Source organism: Trichoderma breve, chromosome 6 (genome assembly GCF_028502605.1).
Source record: "Trichoderma breve strain T069 chromosome 6, whole genome shotgun sequence".
Lineage (NCBI taxonomy): Eukaryota > Fungi > Ascomycota > Sordariomycetes > Hypocreales > Hypocreaceae > Trichoderma > Trichoderma breve.
Genome location: NC_079237.1, coordinates 2,500,656 through 2,519,377, shown reverse-complemented (window position 1 = coordinate 2,519,377; position 18,722 = coordinate 2,500,656). Strand labels below are relative to the sequence as shown.

The window sequence follows — 18,722 nt, the reverse complement described above, 5'->3', positions numbered from 1 at the left end:
GTCCGCCGTTGAATGCGTTCTTCGGGCGAGAAGAATACCGCCGATCTCAGTGTTCTATCACATCTATTGCGGTAGCATTTTACATGTATTTTTATGTCACAACTTTGATTAGTGAAACAATGAGTCCGAAGAGTTATAACTGAGATCGTATCTAGCTTACTATAGGCCAACGAAGCTAGGCTAGAGGAGACCAGGCCTAGCCGATCCGTGTAAGTGAGATTCATCACCCTTCAATGAGCATCCTAATAAGTCAAAGTCATAAGATCAGTGTGTTTGCCGGTTCGGTGTGTTGCCGTGTCCGAAATTGATTTCAAATACAAGCCAATTACTGGGTCAATTGATGTAAAGGAAAGAAGTATTTGTTTTACTGAATTCCCATCCTTATAATCCTGCTAAATCTTAGAACCTCTACTATGCATAGCAGGTTGCCTCTTTCTTTCCTTGATACCATTCCTCTACAACATTTCTAAATATCCGTACCTCATACAAATAACTCGAAGTTTATTTGATCTTCCTTCAGTCTTCGTCTCTTTTATTCCGCTTCTTAGCCCCCAGGAGGGTGTAAAAATGTTTCCATCTACCGTTAGACAGAGCATTGCGAGGCTTCCAAAACGCCCCTCTCTCGCCATCATAGATGACTATCTCAACACATCCGAATCACATTTCGCTCACATTCCAACCTCGAGTCTGCAAGTTACCACATTCAATGATACCATTACTCCTATCAATGAAGCAGAGACCGCTCGTCTGGTGGAGCGGCTGAAGCCCTTTGAGGCTATCTCAACGATGCGCGAAAGAACTGCATTCTCGGGCTCTCTGTTGCGAAGCTTGCCTAATTTGAAGCTCCTGTTAGCTACGGGAACGCAGTTTGAGACATTTGATCTTGCTGCTGCTCGAGAGCTGGGGATTACCGTCGTTGCTGCCCCAGGTCTCGGTCGAACTGATAAACTCAATGATATTGGCTCGCGGCCTAATATCAAGAAAGGAGGAGTCCATCCAACCACACAGCATGCTTGGGCTCTCATCATGGCACTCTCTCGCAATGTCGCTGCTGATGACGCCGTTCTGAAAACCGGTACCGGATGGCAAACTGAGCTGGCCATAGGCTTAACGGGGCTCACTATAGGCATTGTTGGTCTAGGGCGACTGGGAGCTGCAGTCGCTCGGATTGGACATCTTGCCTGGGGCATGAAAGTCTTGTGCTGGAGTGAAAACTTGACACAAGAAAAGGCTAGTCGCATGGCCGTTGAGGCTGGTTTGCCACCAGATACATTCCATGCAGTGAGCAAGGAGCATCTCTTCTGCAACTCCGACGTCGTGAGCTTGCATTACGTGCTGAGCGATCGTTCACGGGGAATTGTTGGTGCCAACGAACTGCAACAGATGAAGAGCTCTGCCATGCTGATCAACACATCTCGGGAGCCACTGATAGACCAAGCTGCGCTCCTTAACTCACTAGAGCGCGGAGCTATACGTGGTGCTGCATTAGATGTGTTTGAGATAGAGCCTCTTCCCATGTATAGCCCTTGGAGGAGGACTAATTACTGGGGTCGAGATGGACGGTCACGTCTGATCACCACGCCACATATGGGATATATGGATGAAAGATTGGTGAATGCATGGTACGCCGAAACAGCTGAGAATATCGACCGTTGGCTTGAAGGAAAAGAAGTTTTGCACCGTATTGCTTAATTTGGGTTGTGCTTGTTCAGCGCCCTAATCTATGCTGCTATCCAGCATCCCGTGTCGCAAGTAATACTAAATACTCGATGAAAATAGTTATTAATAAACGGTTTTCCTCCACATATGGTCTCCATTCTCAAATTTCACGCCGTTGCTGGGGTGCTAAACAGCTCTTCCCTTGATCTATAACGAGATTCGATACAGCAAATAGCTATGCACATAGGCAACCAATGTCGTTTGCTGAGCTATACCTCCCGCAATCTATAATACAACAGTATGAAGGTTAATTATCTATAACTATTCTTATTTTACTCTAGGAAATATTGGCTTTTATGTGCATCCCTCAACCTTCCTGGTGAGATACTCCTGTTCTCTCTCACACTTGCTGCTCTGCCGATTGCTTGCGTGCCGCTTCCTTCTGTTCCAACCGCAGTCTCCGTTCCTCTCTCCAGACTGGACCATAGCGGGTAACAACAAGAAGAGAAGGACTCAGTGCAATAATGAGAATTCCAACGAGAGTATATGCCCAACCAGTGCCCATTTTGCGGATCATAGGGTCAATAATGGCAGATCCTCCCGCCGCCAATAGACACCTAGTCAAATTATTCGCAGCAGAGGCAGTCGAAGGCGAATTTGGATAGAGATCAACCAACAAGAGATTCATGCTATTATAGCAAGCGGTAAGGAATAGTGCCATGGCGAACGTGAGGACCAAAAGGACCGCGAGATGCGCCTTCAGCGTGGCAGCCCAGCCAAAACAAATGATGGCCACAGCACCCACATAAACAAATGGCCAAACAATGCTAAGTCTTGCTTTCTCAATGGGAAACTGGGTCAAATCATCGCCTCGCTTTTTGTCGATTGAGAAACCGTAACGACGTGCAACACGTGCATAATTCCAGTCCTGGATATATCCATTGGCCACGATGGACATTGCAGCCCCAATGCCAAAAGGTCTAATATTTGGAGATTAGTGTGTGATTCTTGTCCAATACTTCGATACATATACTCACATGTAACATAATCCCAAGTGTAGCGTGTCTAGGTGGTAATTCTCCGAGAGTAGATTTGACAAATTGGCGGTTACTGTATACCACGACGAGTAGATGATGGCGTTATAGAACAGCATCATCGCACAGTCTTTCTCTTTGATGATCAACAATGTCTTCAAAGGATTCGGAAATCTCAACACGCGAGGCTTCGGTGGTGGAGAAATGCCTTCCTCTCCCTGCCTGCTACCAGCTTTATAACGAGCAACTTCGCTCAGCAAGGAACGATTCCACCATGCTGTCGGGGGAATGGAGCCATTTCCAACCACCTTTCTGGCGGTTTCCGGAACCGTGATCGCAAAGACAACGATATATATGCTGCCACACTATAATAGTTAGCTTCCTGGGACTCATGATAATACTCTGATGCACACATACGATGGTCAGAAACCTGTAGATTAGTTAGCCACCTTTTAATGGGTACTCATAACTACTCGGGCAAGTACTGTACCAAAATATAGACCTCCAGCCAAGATGCTGGGCAAGAACACCTCCCAATATAGGTCCTTTCTTCCAGTTAATAACCAAAGTACCAAATTTATGGCTATGCATCATGAAAGTCTTACCAATTGCCGGGCCAAGCTAAGAAATATCGATTAGTGACTTGAGAGGTTGTCTAAGGAGCATTATGTGTCCTTACCATGATCCCGCTTTGTGCTGCACTCATGTATCTACCGCGTTCGGCCGTGGTTGAGATGTCGGCAATAACTCCACTGTTCAACGCATATGTGCCCCCTGATCCTGAGCTCTATTGAAATATTAGATATATATGATATGGTCCGGCCAATAGCATCGTTGTTCTCTTACCTGGAGACATCTAAGAACAAATAACCATGGATAAGAGGATTGACTGGCCAAGCCAATGTTTGCAGCTATATAGATGACGAATGATATCAAATATGCGGGCCGTCTACCAGCAATGTCGGCAAGATCGCCGTAGAATGATGGGGCCAGTCCTTGAAAAATAAGAAAGGCAGTGACCGTAAGATTCATCAAAGATGGAGACACTCCAAGATATTCTGATAAACTTGGGATGCTGGGTAAATACGTATTTGCTGATAAAGGCGAGAAGAATCCTCCTAGGCTAGACATGAAAACAATGAAGAATTTTTGCCGCTTGGTATAAATGGAATAAACAGGCTGTGCTTCTACCTCATGAGGTTGCTCTCTAGAGATTGGAGTCTTCATATCATCATCCAGAGACTTGATATCGAGCGAGCTCTCCTCAGAGGATACCCGCTCAGTAACGCTTGAGGTCTTGGATGACATTTTGACGAAGATGCAAGGAATCTGAAGAGACAGAAAATTTTGGAGATAGGTAGCCCACACTGATTGTTGCTGTTAGATATAAAAAGTTCTTAGATAAGAAAATGTGGGAAAACTTTAAGCATAAAATAGACTTTCCCCTGTCTTATAATTTCGCCATGAGAAGTGTGATCTTAGGGGGAAAATACCCTATCATAGCATCAAAACATTGATTTTCACTCTCCTTGTCTTGGCATCTTCATGCTGAAACGTTCCACATATCTTCCTGAGTCTTTTGAGTCTCATTTCCCATCCTCTTTCCGTGATTCATAGAGTCAATATTCCATCGTGATGTCGTTTGAAATATCATGTGGAACCGAGTGAATCATGCGGTGGCAGTGGCCATCGGGCTGAGATTTCATTCATCGAGTTGTGGCGGACCTTTGAGTGCAAGTAATCTTCCGATACAAGCAAAGAGTTTTGCGTTGGTCGTTTCAAAGTCAGACAGTTACGGAGAAGATATGCGAACGTTTGTCGATCACTGGCGCTCCACCATATATGATCTACTGGATCTGTATACTTTTCATCAAATAGTGTTCAGAATGTAGAAAGTATACCCTCTACGTGGCTATAGAGATTTATTAGCCTACAACTCTTTACTGGGGCAAATATCTTACTGGGCGGAAATAAAGTGAGACACCAAGGGGGAATAAGGCCAAATTCGGGCCGTGTAGATCTTTCATTCAGTACCGATGAATAAGGAAGGTATCAGGGTTAGCGTGTCTCGTATTCAAGGTGGCTTCTCAAACTTATTTCTCTAGAAATGGGTAACATATATCTTGTCACCCTACCTATATGGGTACATTGTGAACCAGCCTTGCGGCCTCTGTGGAAATTGTCCATGTCTTTCACAAGTATCATGCTATCGCTTCTCATACGTCACTATTGCAGATCACATTCCAGGCAAATTCGCAATGAGCAGATTCACTGAAGAACAATCTACTTTCTGTATACATTGAGGCCAAGGTATATAGAAAAACAATTAACGTTGATGTTATCCATAAAGCTTCGGCCCCATGAGTCCTCCGTACTAGGAATATTGATGAAAACATCCATCAATAATGTGACACTATTTTATTAATTCTGTGATCATAAAACACATGATACGAATGGTGATATTTCTAAGTGCGGAGAGGAAATCTCGTCATATGAACTATATCTACCCTGTGTCTTCAAATAGAAACCATACCTGCCGCTCGGTCAGTAGGATGCGGCTGCATAGTTTTTTTTTTTTCGACTTAGTAGCATCATTATTTTACAATGTATATGCTCAGGCACATCTGCAGCCCATTTTAAGCACTGCTACGGCCTGTTATAGTTCAATAGAAAATCTTTCCTAAATCGAGAGAGCTATTGAATTATAATGCAAAGGCTTGAAGCTTGTTACACTGTGTTTGAACTTTGTTGTTCGGGCCTTTTTGCGCTTTTTTCTCACTTGGGTAGTTTGAGTTTGGTATTGAACCTTCATTCGCGGTCTTGCTTCAATGCTCTGTTACCAGCGATATGGTCTAGACTTCCAAGATTTAAGCAGTCAATGTTGCCCTGATGTTATGGAGATAAAGCTTGATTCTAAATATTGAATTTATTTGGCTACATCGCTCGGCGATCCCTCAGTTTTCTAATTTTCTCTTACATCGTACGCATATTCAAAATATTCTTGTTGAGCTACATTAATTGTTTCAGAAACGGAGAGTATATCTCTAACAGGCGTGTGTGATAGGTATATCCCGGACCTTGGTCATTTTCGAATACTGGGCTTCAAGGCCTACATACGCGTTCCCTCGAAGCCAACGAGTATTCCAACCTCCGAATGAACGGTCATCTTCTCACCGGCGATCCATCGTCCGTTGGGAATATATATAGGCCTTGGAACCTAGTATTCGAATATGACTGAGGTCCGGGATATCAGTACCTCCCACAGACGCCTGTTAGAGATATACTCTCCGTTTCTGAGAAATTAATGCAATTTAATAAGACGGTTATTTTAAATATGCATACGATGCAAGTTCCAGGTCTATGTAGGCCTGCGCTCCAATGCAGATCTCATTTATACGGATAATCACGTTATTTGCTGTCACGACAGGCGTTTTTAAAATCACCATTGCAAAAATATTGGACACACGAAATGATGCTTTGACTAGATCGAAGGATAAATATCCGACGAGCGATAAGCACAGATTGGTGTAGATTCGCTGATAGCGCTTGAGCTATGAAGGAGGATTAACATGGTGCCTAGGTTGAGGATGAATGCTTGGATATAATTGGACGTGGGTTATTAAGTGATCTAAGTAGCAATATTGCAATGAGACCGGCTGCTCGTTTTGTGATATGTGAGATGCATTATTTGTTATTTGCTTATACGATGGTTGGACCCTCCATCTTTAGTATTGCAAATATTGGCTATGCCGGAGGCCTCATTATAAGGTAATTTCTCGTCATATAGCTAGGGGGTTAGGCTGACAGGGGGACTTTCGGCACCTCATTCAAGAGATAAATCCAAGCCACCATAGTCGTCGTCGCTTGACTCTTGAATATGACCTGGAGGATTTCATGTCCAAAGACACCAAGTCTATCCCTCGAACACTGAGCCTAATGAAGTAATAAGTGGGAACGCAAAGAGAAGCTAAGACTTCGAGAAATGATCCTTTCTGGGAATAGTCAGTCAGCGTCTCCAATCCTCCGGCTGGCGCTTTATGTCTGCGCCACCTTAGCTTCGAGAAATGCGCCAAATCGGGTAATGGAAATCCGGCCAAATGATGGGAAAAGGGAGAAGCTGTGAAGAGAAAAACAAGATTTTCTTATATCAATTATACGAAATAGACTGTAACTGGGTCGAGAAATGAACTCTTTTGAGTTGCAGGAGGCTATACAGCAAGTGTTCGCATAACACCAACAGTTATTTAAACAAACACCCATCTCTTGCTCTTCTCAACTGATACAAATCGCGCCGCACGAATACAGTGTATAGACATCATTAATCAATTTATTTCTTTGCCATGGATCAAAAACAGAGTCAAATGGACCCGCCTCGCTATCAAGATGCTGCATATCATCAATATGGTAGTCAATATGGTGGTCAAGTTGGTGCTCCATATGGTAGTCAGGCCGTCAGTCAAACTTTGCCTCCAACAGACCAAGAGGAAGCGCTCTTCTTAGAGCAGGTTACCGGTTGGATCCCAAGACAACCACCCGCGAGAGAGGCGCGCATGTTCCGCCTCAGTGTAAGTTGTACCCTATTCCTTGTACCATTCTATTTAAACTACTAACGCCGCGAAGAGACCAGTCGTGATTCCAAGGGTAGATATTGCTAGGCCCTTCCAAACGCCGTTTCCTTTCATGAGAGCATACAGCCCCGATCTATATCGCCATGATATAAGCGTTGAGACCTTTGTTGCCTTCATCGACAATCTTGCCGTGGCAGAAGCTCCGCCGGCTCCATTGCAAGCTTTGAACGTCGCAGGCCAAGCAATAGGATTCGTGTAAGCAGGTGATTCACCTAAGTTATCTCATCTCGACTAATAGCTTGGTTTGCAGTCCGCATCATTGGGCGCAAGCTGCCAGTTTTGGTATAGGCATGGCCGCAGGTGTAGGTACAGCTGCAGTCACCCGAATCCGGACGCAGCGATTCTTGGAGGCCGTTAATCGCGATTATTTCGGGCCTCGAGGACTGAAGGTATCCATTTGCAAAGGTCATGATTTGGCTCCGAGGATTGGACTTGGACAACTTTTACCAGAAATACCGTTAGTAATCTCTTCTTCCAGCAACCACCTGTTCATGCTGACATATACAGACCAATGGATCTTAGATCACAGTGCATCAGCATCAGAGACCGACAAATGCAGTCCATCGCCGCAAACATAGCACCATTGTCTTTAGATGTCCCTCCGCCTTCCGAACAGCGCAACATCATCGACAGAATGAGCGCCAAGCAAGTCGAGTCTCAAATTAAAAGGTCCGAGAAAAGTAATCGCAAAGAGCTACTAAAGCTTCGAGAAAAGGATTCGAAAATGGCCAGAAGGTCACAGGGACACTCCGGCGGCGACAGCTCCGATTCAAGCTGGGAGGATGAGCAGCGCGAGCTGGACGAGAAGATTCAGAAGATTCAGCGCAAGGCCGACGAAAAACTGGCTGACGCAAGTCCTAGACAAGCTTCAAGGATAGAGGAGAGGCGAGCAAAAGAGATGCGAAAAATTGAGCGAGAACAGAGAAAACTGGATAAAGAGGTTGAGAAGAAGATGTCCAAAGCTTCAAGAAAGGAGGACAAGAAGCTATCCAAAGATGGTCGGAAGGCCGGAAGAATGGAGTTTGTGGTCGTGGAGAATATCTAGCAAGTGTTTCTTTATGTCGATAGTCTGATGATGTAACCAAGAGCATCTAGGCTGGGGTTGGGTTGTTTGACAAAGGTTGGATATCGAGCAAATATCGTGCGGTTGCCCATCTGCCCGCTGAACCGGAATAGATTTGTTGCAATATTGCCTTGAGCCATGATCCAATCTCCACGTTGTCAACGCCCACAGCATCAAAAGCCATTCTCAGCGGGAATAGTATAAAGAGGCTGCTAATGTCATCTCCTCTTCGCTCCATATGGTAATCCATGCTGCGGCATATTGCTATTCCCGCCATGTTTATAGAGGCTCGTATCTCTTCACACTTATCCTCATCTAACTCTAGTTGAATGCCAAGGCAAAGCCTTGATACGAGAATAATCGCGCCATGATATAGACTCATAATATTGGCCTGGTAGAGGGACTCAAAATGATAGACCGTTTGCCAGATCGGCGTCGACAGTCCTTCCGAGTCTATAATTTCCGGCGCTGATGAAGGTGAGGGTACTTCCATCCACGGACTTATACTTGGGCTTTGTTTCCAAGCGTGAAGATTGTCCAGAATTGCGTGAGCTTTGTCCTCGAGATGATGCAGAGTAGAACGCCTCTCTAGTTGGGCAGATTTAGCAGGAAGAGATTCTCGCAACACAAAAAGCTCCGGACAGTCGGCAAGAATATCGATCAAGCGCTGCATGGCGTCTTTTCGTCCTGCGTGGTTCACCCATGGGAGAGTTTTCCAGTCCGAAGATGAAAGAATGGTGTTTTGGCGCAACAAGAGTGCCGAAAAGATGATGGAAGGGCGGACGCTCTCTAATATGGTCAAACAAGGAAGCGATGCCATGGATTCAGGTCCTCTAATCTCCAGAAGCCGTTCAAGCCCTCGTGAATGTTGTAACCATCCAGCCTCGAGATCACTAATGAGATACTGTTCCCTTTGTCAGCATAGCAGTCGCCTCATGGGGAGGCGGCTCTTACCTCGAACAGCGCCATGATCATGATGGACTGTAGCACGTCCAACGTACGACTCGCACTCTGATCACCTAGCCTCTGATTAAGAGTCCTCAACGACTTTCCATACTTGGACATGCCACGCCTCAAAATCTCCCTTTCCATATGTGCAATGCCAAAGTACGTTGTCGACAGAGCAACCAAGCACTGCTTAGCTAACCCTCCGCTGTTTCCAGGCATTGACGAAACATCAGCGCCATCTTCTAAAAGCTGAGACAACGTGTAGGTAATAAAAATATCCTCGTGGGGCATCTGAGGTCTGTATATACTCCAAGGCGATGTTGGATTCATGTTATCCAAGTGGCTAGCTCCAGATGAACTAACGTCTTGTCCCATAACTATGTTGCTTATTGCCTGTGCAATAGAAGACTGATTAGATGGAACAGCACGTCCGCTCTGTCCATCATATTGAAGAATACTAAGGCCCCGAGAACCGCCACATTGCAGCCCTGCTTTGAGGCACCGCTTACAGTGTGGAGTTGTAAGATCTGGTGTCTAGAGTCAGGAGCTGGCTCAACGGACAGTTCAATAGAAGCACTGAGGAAAGACACGGCACTCACCGCATTTTATCCGTCGACGTCGGCACTCATCGCAAGCTTTGGATCTCCCCCCAACTCCTACCATTTTTGTTCTTCTTCTGATGAAGGATGTTGGCGATACACAGTGCAGGAGGATCTGTCAAGATGCGAACCACCAGTCGACGGCTGTTTGTCCCAACATTAATCTGAGGGGAACGCCGAGATGATATACGAACGCAGATGATGGATTTCGACGATCGCGTTCATAATACGCGTAACGAGATGAATCATAGTCTAGCCGATGCTGTTTGTCAATCATGAATGTATCATCTTGTCCTCTTTCGGCATCCGAGATAAGATGACATAGACTGAAGTTCGCGCTAAAGGAATCACTGCCGCTTTATATTCCGGCACGGGATTTAGCCCCCGATTAAAGCGGACCACGATTCAGCCCAGCTTCATACGTCAGCTCAGCAGTAATAAGTAGCAGTATAATAGATTCATCTTGATACCAAAACTATGGTGTTAATACTTGCATGGAAGCAGCTTTATTATTCGAATATTTGCAATCATGCGACCGTAGCGGCAAAATATGTGTTATCCGTAAACAACAGGCAGTATGCATGTCTAGGCAGAGCCTTGCGAGATCCTGGCACAAAAGACATGGAGAAATGGCAACTTGTAGCCAAGTATACAAGGGAGAAAAAAGAGAAAAGAGAAAAAGTCGACATGTAAATGAGGGGAATACATCTAAAACACTAGAAGAGATGCCGTGGCCTATCGAAACGCAATAATACGGAAATTGTCAGCATTAGCTTGATTGCGTACATGCAATGGTCGTAAGATGCTGGCCATCGTTTTCCAGAGCCTTATTTTTGTCAATTAAATGTCTTATACCAAACACATGCCAAATGGTCGCTTTGATATCATTAAAATACTTTGTTCCTCCAACGACGCCCGACTTTCGATTGTCTTATCCAAGTTAGGTACGGAAGCTATTACCTTGAACACAGGATGGAAGAATTTCCTTTTTATTATCCTTGCCCAGAGAGTGCCAATGATATCTTTCCATACACGGCGTCTGAAACAAAGGATTCGGCTAGCCTCGCAGGGTTCAGAGCATAGATGTGCATATATTGATGCGCATGATGTAAAGCACAAACTTCCCCGCCCTCAGCTGAAGTCCCTACCTCCTCTTCTCTTTTATATATCACACAAAGCAGCATTGGGCTGGTGGTTGAATATTCCCAGCTTACAAGCCGTACCTCCCATTGAGCCTCGCTCACTGATAACCTCGACACGTTACTACGGCAATCTCATGGGCATTATTATGCAACTATAACCCATAGCTAGATGAAATCATTTCAACATCCTAAATAACACTCTCTTACTCTTTGCCGCCATGGATAAGAGGTTTCGAATTAAAAGACGCTCACGTACTACGCCAAGAGGCAGACCATCCCCATTGACAAGCGGCCTTGTTGAGTTCATAACGGCAAGGTCAACGTTGTGGTCGAAGGGTCCAGTGAAATATCACGTTAAAGCATCTCCGCAATGCAGCATCTGTGTAAGGAGGATATCCGACAAAGAAATAGCAATGGCCCGTAAGTCAACTGAGCTATGTCTACAACAAAGCCTTGGGCTTTTTGCAATATGCATGTATCGTTGACGCTTCATACAGTCTTTGGGGAAAACAATGTATACAAGGGACAGACACAGCCCTTTCCCTTTCCTCCTTTAGGCTCTGCCTACCGTCCTTCCAACGAATACTTGTTTTGCCGGATGAAGCGTTGCTCTTGCGATTCGTCCATCGAATATACTACAGTACACTTTGAATGCTATCAGATATTCCTCAGAGTCTGTGATTTTGGGGAATTACAACAAGACTATGTGCTGCCAAAGCTATGGATCTCCACTACGTGGAGGCTCCCGTGGAAAAATGCATTCTTCATGCCCGCATCCGAAACATATATACCAACAAGTCCGAAAAGTCTTGAGCTATCTGGTCAACTCTTTGGAGTAACCTTCCTACATAGACTTCCTCTGGAACTGGTGCTCGCCATTTGGAGAGAATCTAAAGATTCCTTGTTCTGGAGGTGCATGTCGATCATCCGTATGGTAACCGAGTTTGAGACGGGTACATGGCAGATACTGGAGCACACTCCAGTTTTCCGTTGCGTCGCCAGGAAACCACTTGATCTAATGGCTCGATTTGCAGCTCTGGCGTGTCCGGTTACCAAAGTTACGATTGACCAAGAAGGCATCAAGGAGGTGGAACGCCTCAGTTGCAGGCCCCAGTATGCAGGAGAGGTCCATAGCGATTTGACTTTTATCGTCGAAGAGGGGGCGTCGTTGCACGGTATCGAAGCACAGCTCCAGGTGTTATGCGTGAATGACATTCGACATGTCCACTATAACTAATCCATTTTGCAGGATGGACGACTACGTCTACAAACTACGCAAATCCAACACAAGTACCCTTATATATGGAACACCCCAGCTCCCCCTCGCTTCTCATTATGCAATGCCCAAATACCCGATGTATTTGAAACATGGCGGCTCCAGGTCGTGAATACTCAGAAAATCATAGGCATCACCTTCTTCTTTCTCGATGATAAGTTGTATGATCTTTACATTCACGACTCGGATGAATCAAATGCAAATGCGCTGTATGAGCAGCTCTCGCCAGACGTGCAGAGAGGCGCTTTCTGGATATACTTGCCGATCGGAACTACAGACAGGATACTTGTTCTTGGAACTCGATTTATTTCTCGCAGTGAGTACAATGTTCTTGTTCGCATGGAGAAGGCAGGAGATGTTGTCATCGGGAGGAACTGCTTCTTTAGTGAAGACGACTACCACCATGACGGTCTATTGCCTGAGGACTGGCCAAGTTCTCGTGCGGACCAATGACTTAGTGGAGATGGCCCGGTAACTTTGGTTTATGGTGAGCGGGAACAAGGGTATCTTGAAATCCCATTGTTTGGCGCATATTGCGAATCGGGTAGCCGGAGTCTTCCAGAACCATTTATGCTTGAGAAGCCTACCCCTGAGCGGTTTGATCGTTTCGGTTACTATTCTCGAACGCCATTAGGTCAAATTGCAGAATCTACGGTTTATTACGTACCAGACACCGGCGGTTGTCGAGGCATTCGCCTGCGATATAAGAATGGCGGATGCAGAGCCGTTGGGCAATGCCGCGTAAACATGGACCCCTCTGAAACAACTGCTGAACCAAGCTTGATTTGCGTTCGAAAAGAAGTTTATCAAGATTCACACGGACTCATACAAGAAAAAACGTGTGTCAAGTTCACCCATAACACCTTGGATGACGAACTTGATAAAGGGTGGGCGCGATATCCACTGGAAGGCTTTATTGAGTTTTATTTCTTTTTCGACGATGTGAGAAATAACAACTGAGTTTAATGAGGATGTTGTTCGTCCAATAGAACGGTGAGTGAAAAGTCTATAAGATAATTTTAATAGACTGACACATTTTACAGTCCGAAGGAGTCTTTGTTTTGGATGGATATGGCATATAAACATGTGGTCCCATCAGACGAAGGGACAGAAGACTAAGAGAAAGGGCCCTGAGATGACGGAGAAGAGGAAACAGACTTGGTTTGACTTGACTTGTAGTGCAAAAGAGGAATTGACTGTAGAAAGTAAGATTGAAACCAGAAAGCTCATTCTAAATGAAACCACAAAGTTTCCTAAATGAAGAATAAGATCAGTGTTTGTTTGTATGATGGCATTGAGTAGGAGGTACTTGATGTCTTTTGTAAGTGAAGCCCAGAGCTCACAGTACATAGGTACCTAGGTACCTGAGTTAGCACTCATTTTCACTGAAAGCTCAGGTACTGAGGCTAGCTGGGCTACCGATAAGATAAAGCGCCGTCTGATAGCGATAAGCTTGCCATTCACGACTGATGCCAATAGAGCTTCATCATCGCTTCTTCTCCATCCCGCCACAAGCTAATCCCTCTATATTTTTGGCTTTGCACACTCTCAATTTGCCTCCATATTGTCCCATCTGCTACCAGACATTACGACACTCGTCACACAGCCCGCAATTTGAGTTCTTCTCCGCCAGACCGCCATCATGGCGCTCTCTCCAGTCGTCACGACCACCTCATCTGCTTCAAACCCACAGCTCGAGAATATCCAGACGCTACGGCCCGTCTCCTCGCCTCTCAAGAACCTCGCATCCGGCTCCGGCCAAACCTCATCCAATGGAACCCCCAAGCCCGCCCTCGCGCCCGCGCCCGCCTCAACAGGCCAAACGTTGCCTCCGACGCTCGACCTCGCCGAGCAGATGAATGAGGAGGAGAAGCGCAAATACGTCAAGGGCAAGAAGCTCGGTGAAGGTACCTACGCCGTCGTCTTCCTCGGCCACCTGCGCTCCAACCCGGCGACGCGCGTCGCCATCAAGAAGATCAAGGTGCAGAAGGAATACACCGAGGGCATGGCCCCCGACGCGGTGCGCGAACTCAAGCACCTGCAGGAGCTGCAGCATCCAAACATCATCTCGCTCCTCTCCGTCTTCTCCTCCAAGGACCAGAATCTCAACCTGGTGCTCGAGTACCTCCCGCTCGGCGACCTCGAAATGCTCATCCGCGACACCGACAACGTCCGCTACGGCGCCGCCGACATCAAGGCCTGGATGGGCATGCTCACTCGCGCCGTGTGGTTCTGCCACGAGAACTTTGTCCTGCACCGCGATATCAAACCCAACAACTTGCTCATTGCTGCCGACGGCGAGGTCAAGCTTGCCGATTTCGGTCTCGCGCGGAGCTTCGCCGACCCCCATCGCCACATGACTTCCAACGTCATCACCCGCTGGTACCGCCCGCCTGAGCTGCTCTTCGGCGCCCGATACTACAGCGGTGCGGTCGACGTTTGGTCCGTCGGCACCGTCTTCGCAGAGCTCATCCTTCGCGCGCCCTACATGCCCGGCAACAACGAGCTTGACCAGATCAAGATGATCTGCGAGTCCATCGGCACACCCACAGAGGACAACTGGCCTGGCGTCACCCGGCTGCCAGAGTACACCGTGCCCGGCCAGCACCCCACGCGCGGAAGGGACTGGTACGAGATGCGGTTCGGCATCGTAGGCACCGACGGCGTCGATCTGCTCATCAAGACGCTCGCCCTGAACCCGCAGAAACGCATCACCGCGCGAGAGATGCTGAAGCACCGCTGGTGGCATTCCGAGCCCAAGCCCACGCGCAAGGACGACCTGCCCCGGAAGGACAGCGGCGCTGGGGAGGATAAGATGGGCATGGACCTGAAACGGCGTCCTGGAATGGTGGCTGACGACGATAGGGGTGCCAAGGTGGCCCGCAAGCTGGACTTTGGCCAGAGGTAGAATGCTCCGTTTCGAGCTTCTTTTGTTCTGTTTGTTTTTCTTGAGGTCTCTCTGCACTTGACCATGAAAAGGCGTTCTCATCCGGATAACATATACATGTATATACCACATCTACCACGGAGTTGGCTCTTAACTGAGAATAGGGGCCCAATGGATCAAGGCCAAATAAGCTATATAATGGGAAAATCAATTCGTATTTTGTTGCATTCTTATTCTCTTTATTCATCACACTGTACAAGGAGTATATATATAAAGATTTCTATCTATGCATTGCGCCAATCTAGGCACACTCATTATCCAAATATCCTTTTGGTCACCACCGCCCCCCTTTTCGCTCAACCCAGAAACTTTTAATAACTTTCATAGCTCACATAATTCATCATCTCATCATTCCCAAGTTCTATCCAACAACCCAAAACGAGTCCCAGCAATGATATCCCGCTCTCCCCTTTACATGACCAAGCAGTCCATTCCGTACATTGCCCTCTCGACGCTCCTCCTGACCTGATACCAATCCGCCCTACGCTGCGCATACTCGTACACCTCCTCCGCACGAAACACGCCGCCAAACCGATCTCCATCCGCAATCACCGTAGCCATTTCTTTGGCATGGCCCGGATCAATAAGGTAAATCTGGCTTAACTCGCGCAGCGCGGCAAAGTACGGCAGCACATCCTGATTCCGGAGCGACCTTACATAGTCGGAATACAGATTCATGTCGGCAATGAGCTTGACAGCGCCGTCGGTGCTGACACGCTGTCTCTTGAGGTGTTTGCATATCGCCGTAAAGAGCCGCTGGCCAACTTCGCCGTTGAAGACGTCGAGCATCGACTTCTCCGTCGTGCCAATGAGCATGTTGGTGTGTGATCTGACGAGGTCGACAATGCGACGAGCCGTGGGCGTCGGCCCGATATCCAGCTCCGCCATAGATCCAAGCGTTGCTCGGTGGGACATCCGATGGTTCCCATCGTCCACTGGTATGCGGGGGGTAGGGTTGTAGTCTGTGGGCTGCTGCAGAGTTCCCTGGAGGTATTCGACCTCATCCATGAGAACGTCAATGCCCTTGTTCAACCCAGCCGCCACGCTTTCATCGAGCATCTGCTCAAACTTCTTCTTGGCTAGGCCGGAGGGATCCAAAAAGTCGTTCTTGTCGGCAATCTTTGGCGCTGCGAGCTGCTGCTCGTAAAAGACTTCAATCATCTGGGATATAAGATCGCCCACATTGACCAGCTCAATAAACATCACCAACGGCGCCACGCCTTTTTGGTCATGATCGCTGACATCTCTCGGATTGTACTGAGACAAGTGATCTACAGCCATGTCAAAGCCTAATTTGACGTGCCGCTGTCCGAGGATACGAACGAGCGCAATGAATATGTTGGCGCATTGCTCCTTGGCTTCTCCTCCAACCTGCCCGCCTAAGGGAATAAGCACCGCGGCTCGCCCAAGGCTACTCTTGGCCTTGTGCACCAAATCTAGAGCTACTTCGATGCTGAACAAAGACTTTATGCCTTCCAACTTGGAGGCCATTATGGCTGCTTTGGCTGCAAGCTCATCAGTCGGAGCTTTCGCCCCAGGCATGGGACTGGTACCCCGTCCTTGGATTTCATTGCCCAATCCTGGAGTTTGTGGTCGTGAAGACTGAGGGGTCAAGGCTGCAGAACCATTCGCAGTAACCGCGGGCGAGGATGTGGGTTTGTTAATCGCAAATGGGGAGCCAATGGGGAAATTGGGTAGAACTGTGACGGGCATCATAATAACCTTCTTGAAAGAGCTCAAGAAGTCGTTCTTCTCAGCAGAACGGTTAATGTTGGACATATAAAATGACTCCAAAGATGAGTCTTGTTCGGAGAGCTTCTTCTCCCACTGGGAGACCTCTATTTCCGCCTGTTTAGTGAAGTAATCCAGCTCCTCCTGCAGATATAAATCGAGGTGCGGCTCAAACACCTTCAACGTCAGCTGCTTGGCACGCTTCTCTATTTCTCCTTCCTCCCCAGGCCCTTTGGGAGGTGTAAGTGATTGGAAGAATCTCATCGTCTGCTCGAATATGCCGGAAATGGCCTTGAGGTAGGAAAGAATGCTGCGCTCGTGCGCCTCGTCAAACATGGGAGTTGTGTATTCGGCAATAATGTCCTCCGCGACCTTTTCAGTGAGCCCCCAAAACACAACGGCGGGATCGGGAAATATTCGTTCCAGAATGCTCGCTTGCTCGTTGACCTTGAGGAGCACCTGCTCAAAGAAGCGACGTGATGGCTCCAGGGTCACATCGTCTGTAAATGCCTGGTTCAAGCAGTCCATTGGATTGTGCACCATGTCACGGTCATTAAAGAGGGGATGCTTCTGTATAAAGAGCTCGATTCCAGTCTTGGCGCCATTGAGCGTGTGCAAAACATGAGCGTATCGATGCATGCGCCCGTCCACATCCCAGAATTCGTAGCCCTGCTCAAACTCTCGCAGAACAGCGGCCTCGAAGATGTTCATCATTGCCGTCAGCTTCGCATCTCTGACGGCCCATCCCTCAGACCAATCGCTCCCCGCGAATTTGTGCAGGTTGGCCAGCATCTGCGCCTGCTGCTCGGGATCTATAAAGGCTTTGAACACGATCGGGTCCGTGTGCGATTTTGCCTTGGCCAGATCAAAGTAGAAGGGCGCGAGAGCTTTGTAGATTTTGCCATACTCCTGCCTTGCCCCGCCTCTGATGCTCTTGACGCGCTTGAAAACATCGAGGTACGCCGCGGGGTCCTCAGCAGGATCGCTTGTCCCAATTGTCATGGTCTCGAACCCGTCTCTCAGTTCTGAAGCAGGTCGTTGTCGACGTTGTTGCTCGACCGTGGCATCGAATATGGTGGACGATGCGACTACGTTCTTCTTGCCATCGTTGGCCTGGTTTGCGGCCGCCGCAGCAGCAGCAGCTTCTCGCCTACGCCTGACCGACTCTTCAAACCTCTGTCTAGCCTCTCGCTCGTCCCAGCATCCCATACTCTTCAGTCGTGATACCCAACGAGTGTCATCGTATACCATCTCTCGCAAACGGTGGGAAACGCGGGCACAGCGCAACTGGTCGGCCACGGGCAGGTAGTTGAGGATCGTCACCATGATTTCTGTCCACAGCAACACAGTTAGCTGCCATTGAGCTCCCCATATGGCCTCGTAGGGTAAAGCAAATCAGCAAAGAAACAAGACATTACCTGCAGGGAGCTTGGATCGCGCATCGAGCTCGGTGGCCTTGAGGACACCCAAGATGCTGGTCCGGTTGCGAGGCCCAGAGCCTCCAGACCGATACATGGTGGCGATATTTGGTGCACAGGCGATGAGGCCTGCGCTATTCGTATAGTTTGTGGTACGCACAACACCATCGGCGTTTGCTATGTAGCTTCAGGTGAGGCGAGGCGCATCGTCGTGATGCTGGTGGCGAGAGTTGTGCTGTTTTGGCGGTGCTGAAACGTTGAGACGGAGGTGTAAGTG

General features: G+C 47.6%; 7 protein-coding genes across 7 annotated transcripts; 4 read left to right on the top strand and 3 right to left on the bottom strand.

The window, feature by feature from the left end:
* Window positions 1-567: 567 nt before the first annotated feature.
* T069G_09697 (d-isomer specific 2-hydroxyacid dehydrogenase, NAD binding domain-containing protein) lies at window positions 568-1,692 on the top strand (the record flags this gene model as incomplete). Its single annotated transcript, XM_056176907.1, has 3 exons — window positions 568-928; window positions 986-1,207; window positions 1,268-1,692. The coding sequence occupies 3 exons, from the start codon at window positions 568-570 to the stop codon at window positions 1,690-1,692; spliced, it is 1,008 nt and encodes a 335-aa protein (XP_056025385.1).
* A 367-nt stretch (window positions 1,693-2,059) lies between these two features.
* Window positions 2,060-4,001, bottom strand: T069G_09696 (major facilitator superfamily domain-containing protein; the record flags this gene model as incomplete). The annotated part of the gene is made up of 9 exons (XM_056176906.1): window positions 2,060-2,639; window positions 2,697-3,058; window positions 3,111-3,123; window positions 3,184-3,238; window positions 3,299-3,314; window positions 3,373-3,480; window positions 3,540-3,688; window positions 3,781-3,811; window positions 3,885-4,001. 9 exons carry the CDS (start codon window positions 3,999-4,001, stop codon window positions 2,060-2,062), a joined length of 1,431 nt encoding a protein of 476 aa, XP_056025384.1.
* Window positions 4,002-7,033: 3,032 nt separating this feature from the next.
* T069G_09695 (uncharacterized protein) lies at window positions 7,034-8,366 on the top strand (the record flags this gene model as incomplete). The annotated part of the gene is made up of 4 exons (XM_056176905.1): window positions 7,034-7,258; window positions 7,314-7,516; window positions 7,572-7,778; window positions 7,829-8,366. 4 exons carry the CDS (start codon window positions 7,034-7,036, stop codon window positions 8,364-8,366), a joined length of 1,173 nt encoding a protein of 390 aa, XP_056025383.1.
* A 46-nt stretch (window positions 8,367-8,412) lies between these two features.
* On the bottom strand, window positions 8,413-9,936 carry T069G_09694 (fungal specific transcription factor domain-containing protein; the record flags this gene model as incomplete). Its single annotated transcript, XM_056176904.1, has 4 exons — window positions 8,413-9,288; window positions 9,339-9,630; window positions 9,842-9,859; window positions 9,932-9,936. The coding sequence occupies 4 exons, from the start codon at window positions 9,934-9,936 to the stop codon at window positions 8,413-8,415; spliced, it is 1,191 nt and encodes a 396-aa protein (XP_056025382.1).
* Window positions 9,937-11,486: 1,550 nt separating this feature from the next.
* T069G_09693 (uncharacterized protein) lies at window positions 11,487-12,802 on the top strand (the record flags this gene model as incomplete). Its single annotated transcript, XM_056176903.1, has 3 exons — window positions 11,487-11,493; window positions 11,571-12,277; window positions 12,323-12,802. 3 exons carry the CDS (start codon window positions 11,487-11,489, stop codon window positions 12,800-12,802), a joined length of 1,194 nt encoding a protein of 397 aa, XP_056025381.1.
* A 1,189-nt stretch (window positions 12,803-13,991) lies between these two features.
* On the top strand, window positions 13,992-15,257 carry T069G_09692 (protein kinase domain-containing protein; the record flags this gene model as incomplete). Its single annotated transcript, XM_056176902.1, has 1 exon — window positions 13,992-15,257. The coding sequence occupies one exon, from the start codon at window positions 13,992-13,994 to the stop codon at window positions 15,255-15,257; it is 1,266 nt and encodes a 421-aa protein (XP_056025380.1).
* A 450-nt stretch (window positions 15,258-15,707) lies between these two features.
* On the bottom strand, window positions 15,708-18,542 carry T069G_09691 (exocyst complex component sec10 domain-containing protein; the record flags this gene model as incomplete). The annotated part of the gene is made up of 4 exons (XM_056176901.1): window positions 15,708-16,175; window positions 16,233-18,052; window positions 18,131-18,358; window positions 18,446-18,542. The coding sequence occupies 4 exons, from the start codon at window positions 18,540-18,542 to the stop codon at window positions 15,708-15,710; spliced, it is 2,613 nt and encodes an 870-aa protein (XP_056025379.1).
* Between the last annotated feature and the right edge of the window lie 180 nt (window positions 18,543-18,722).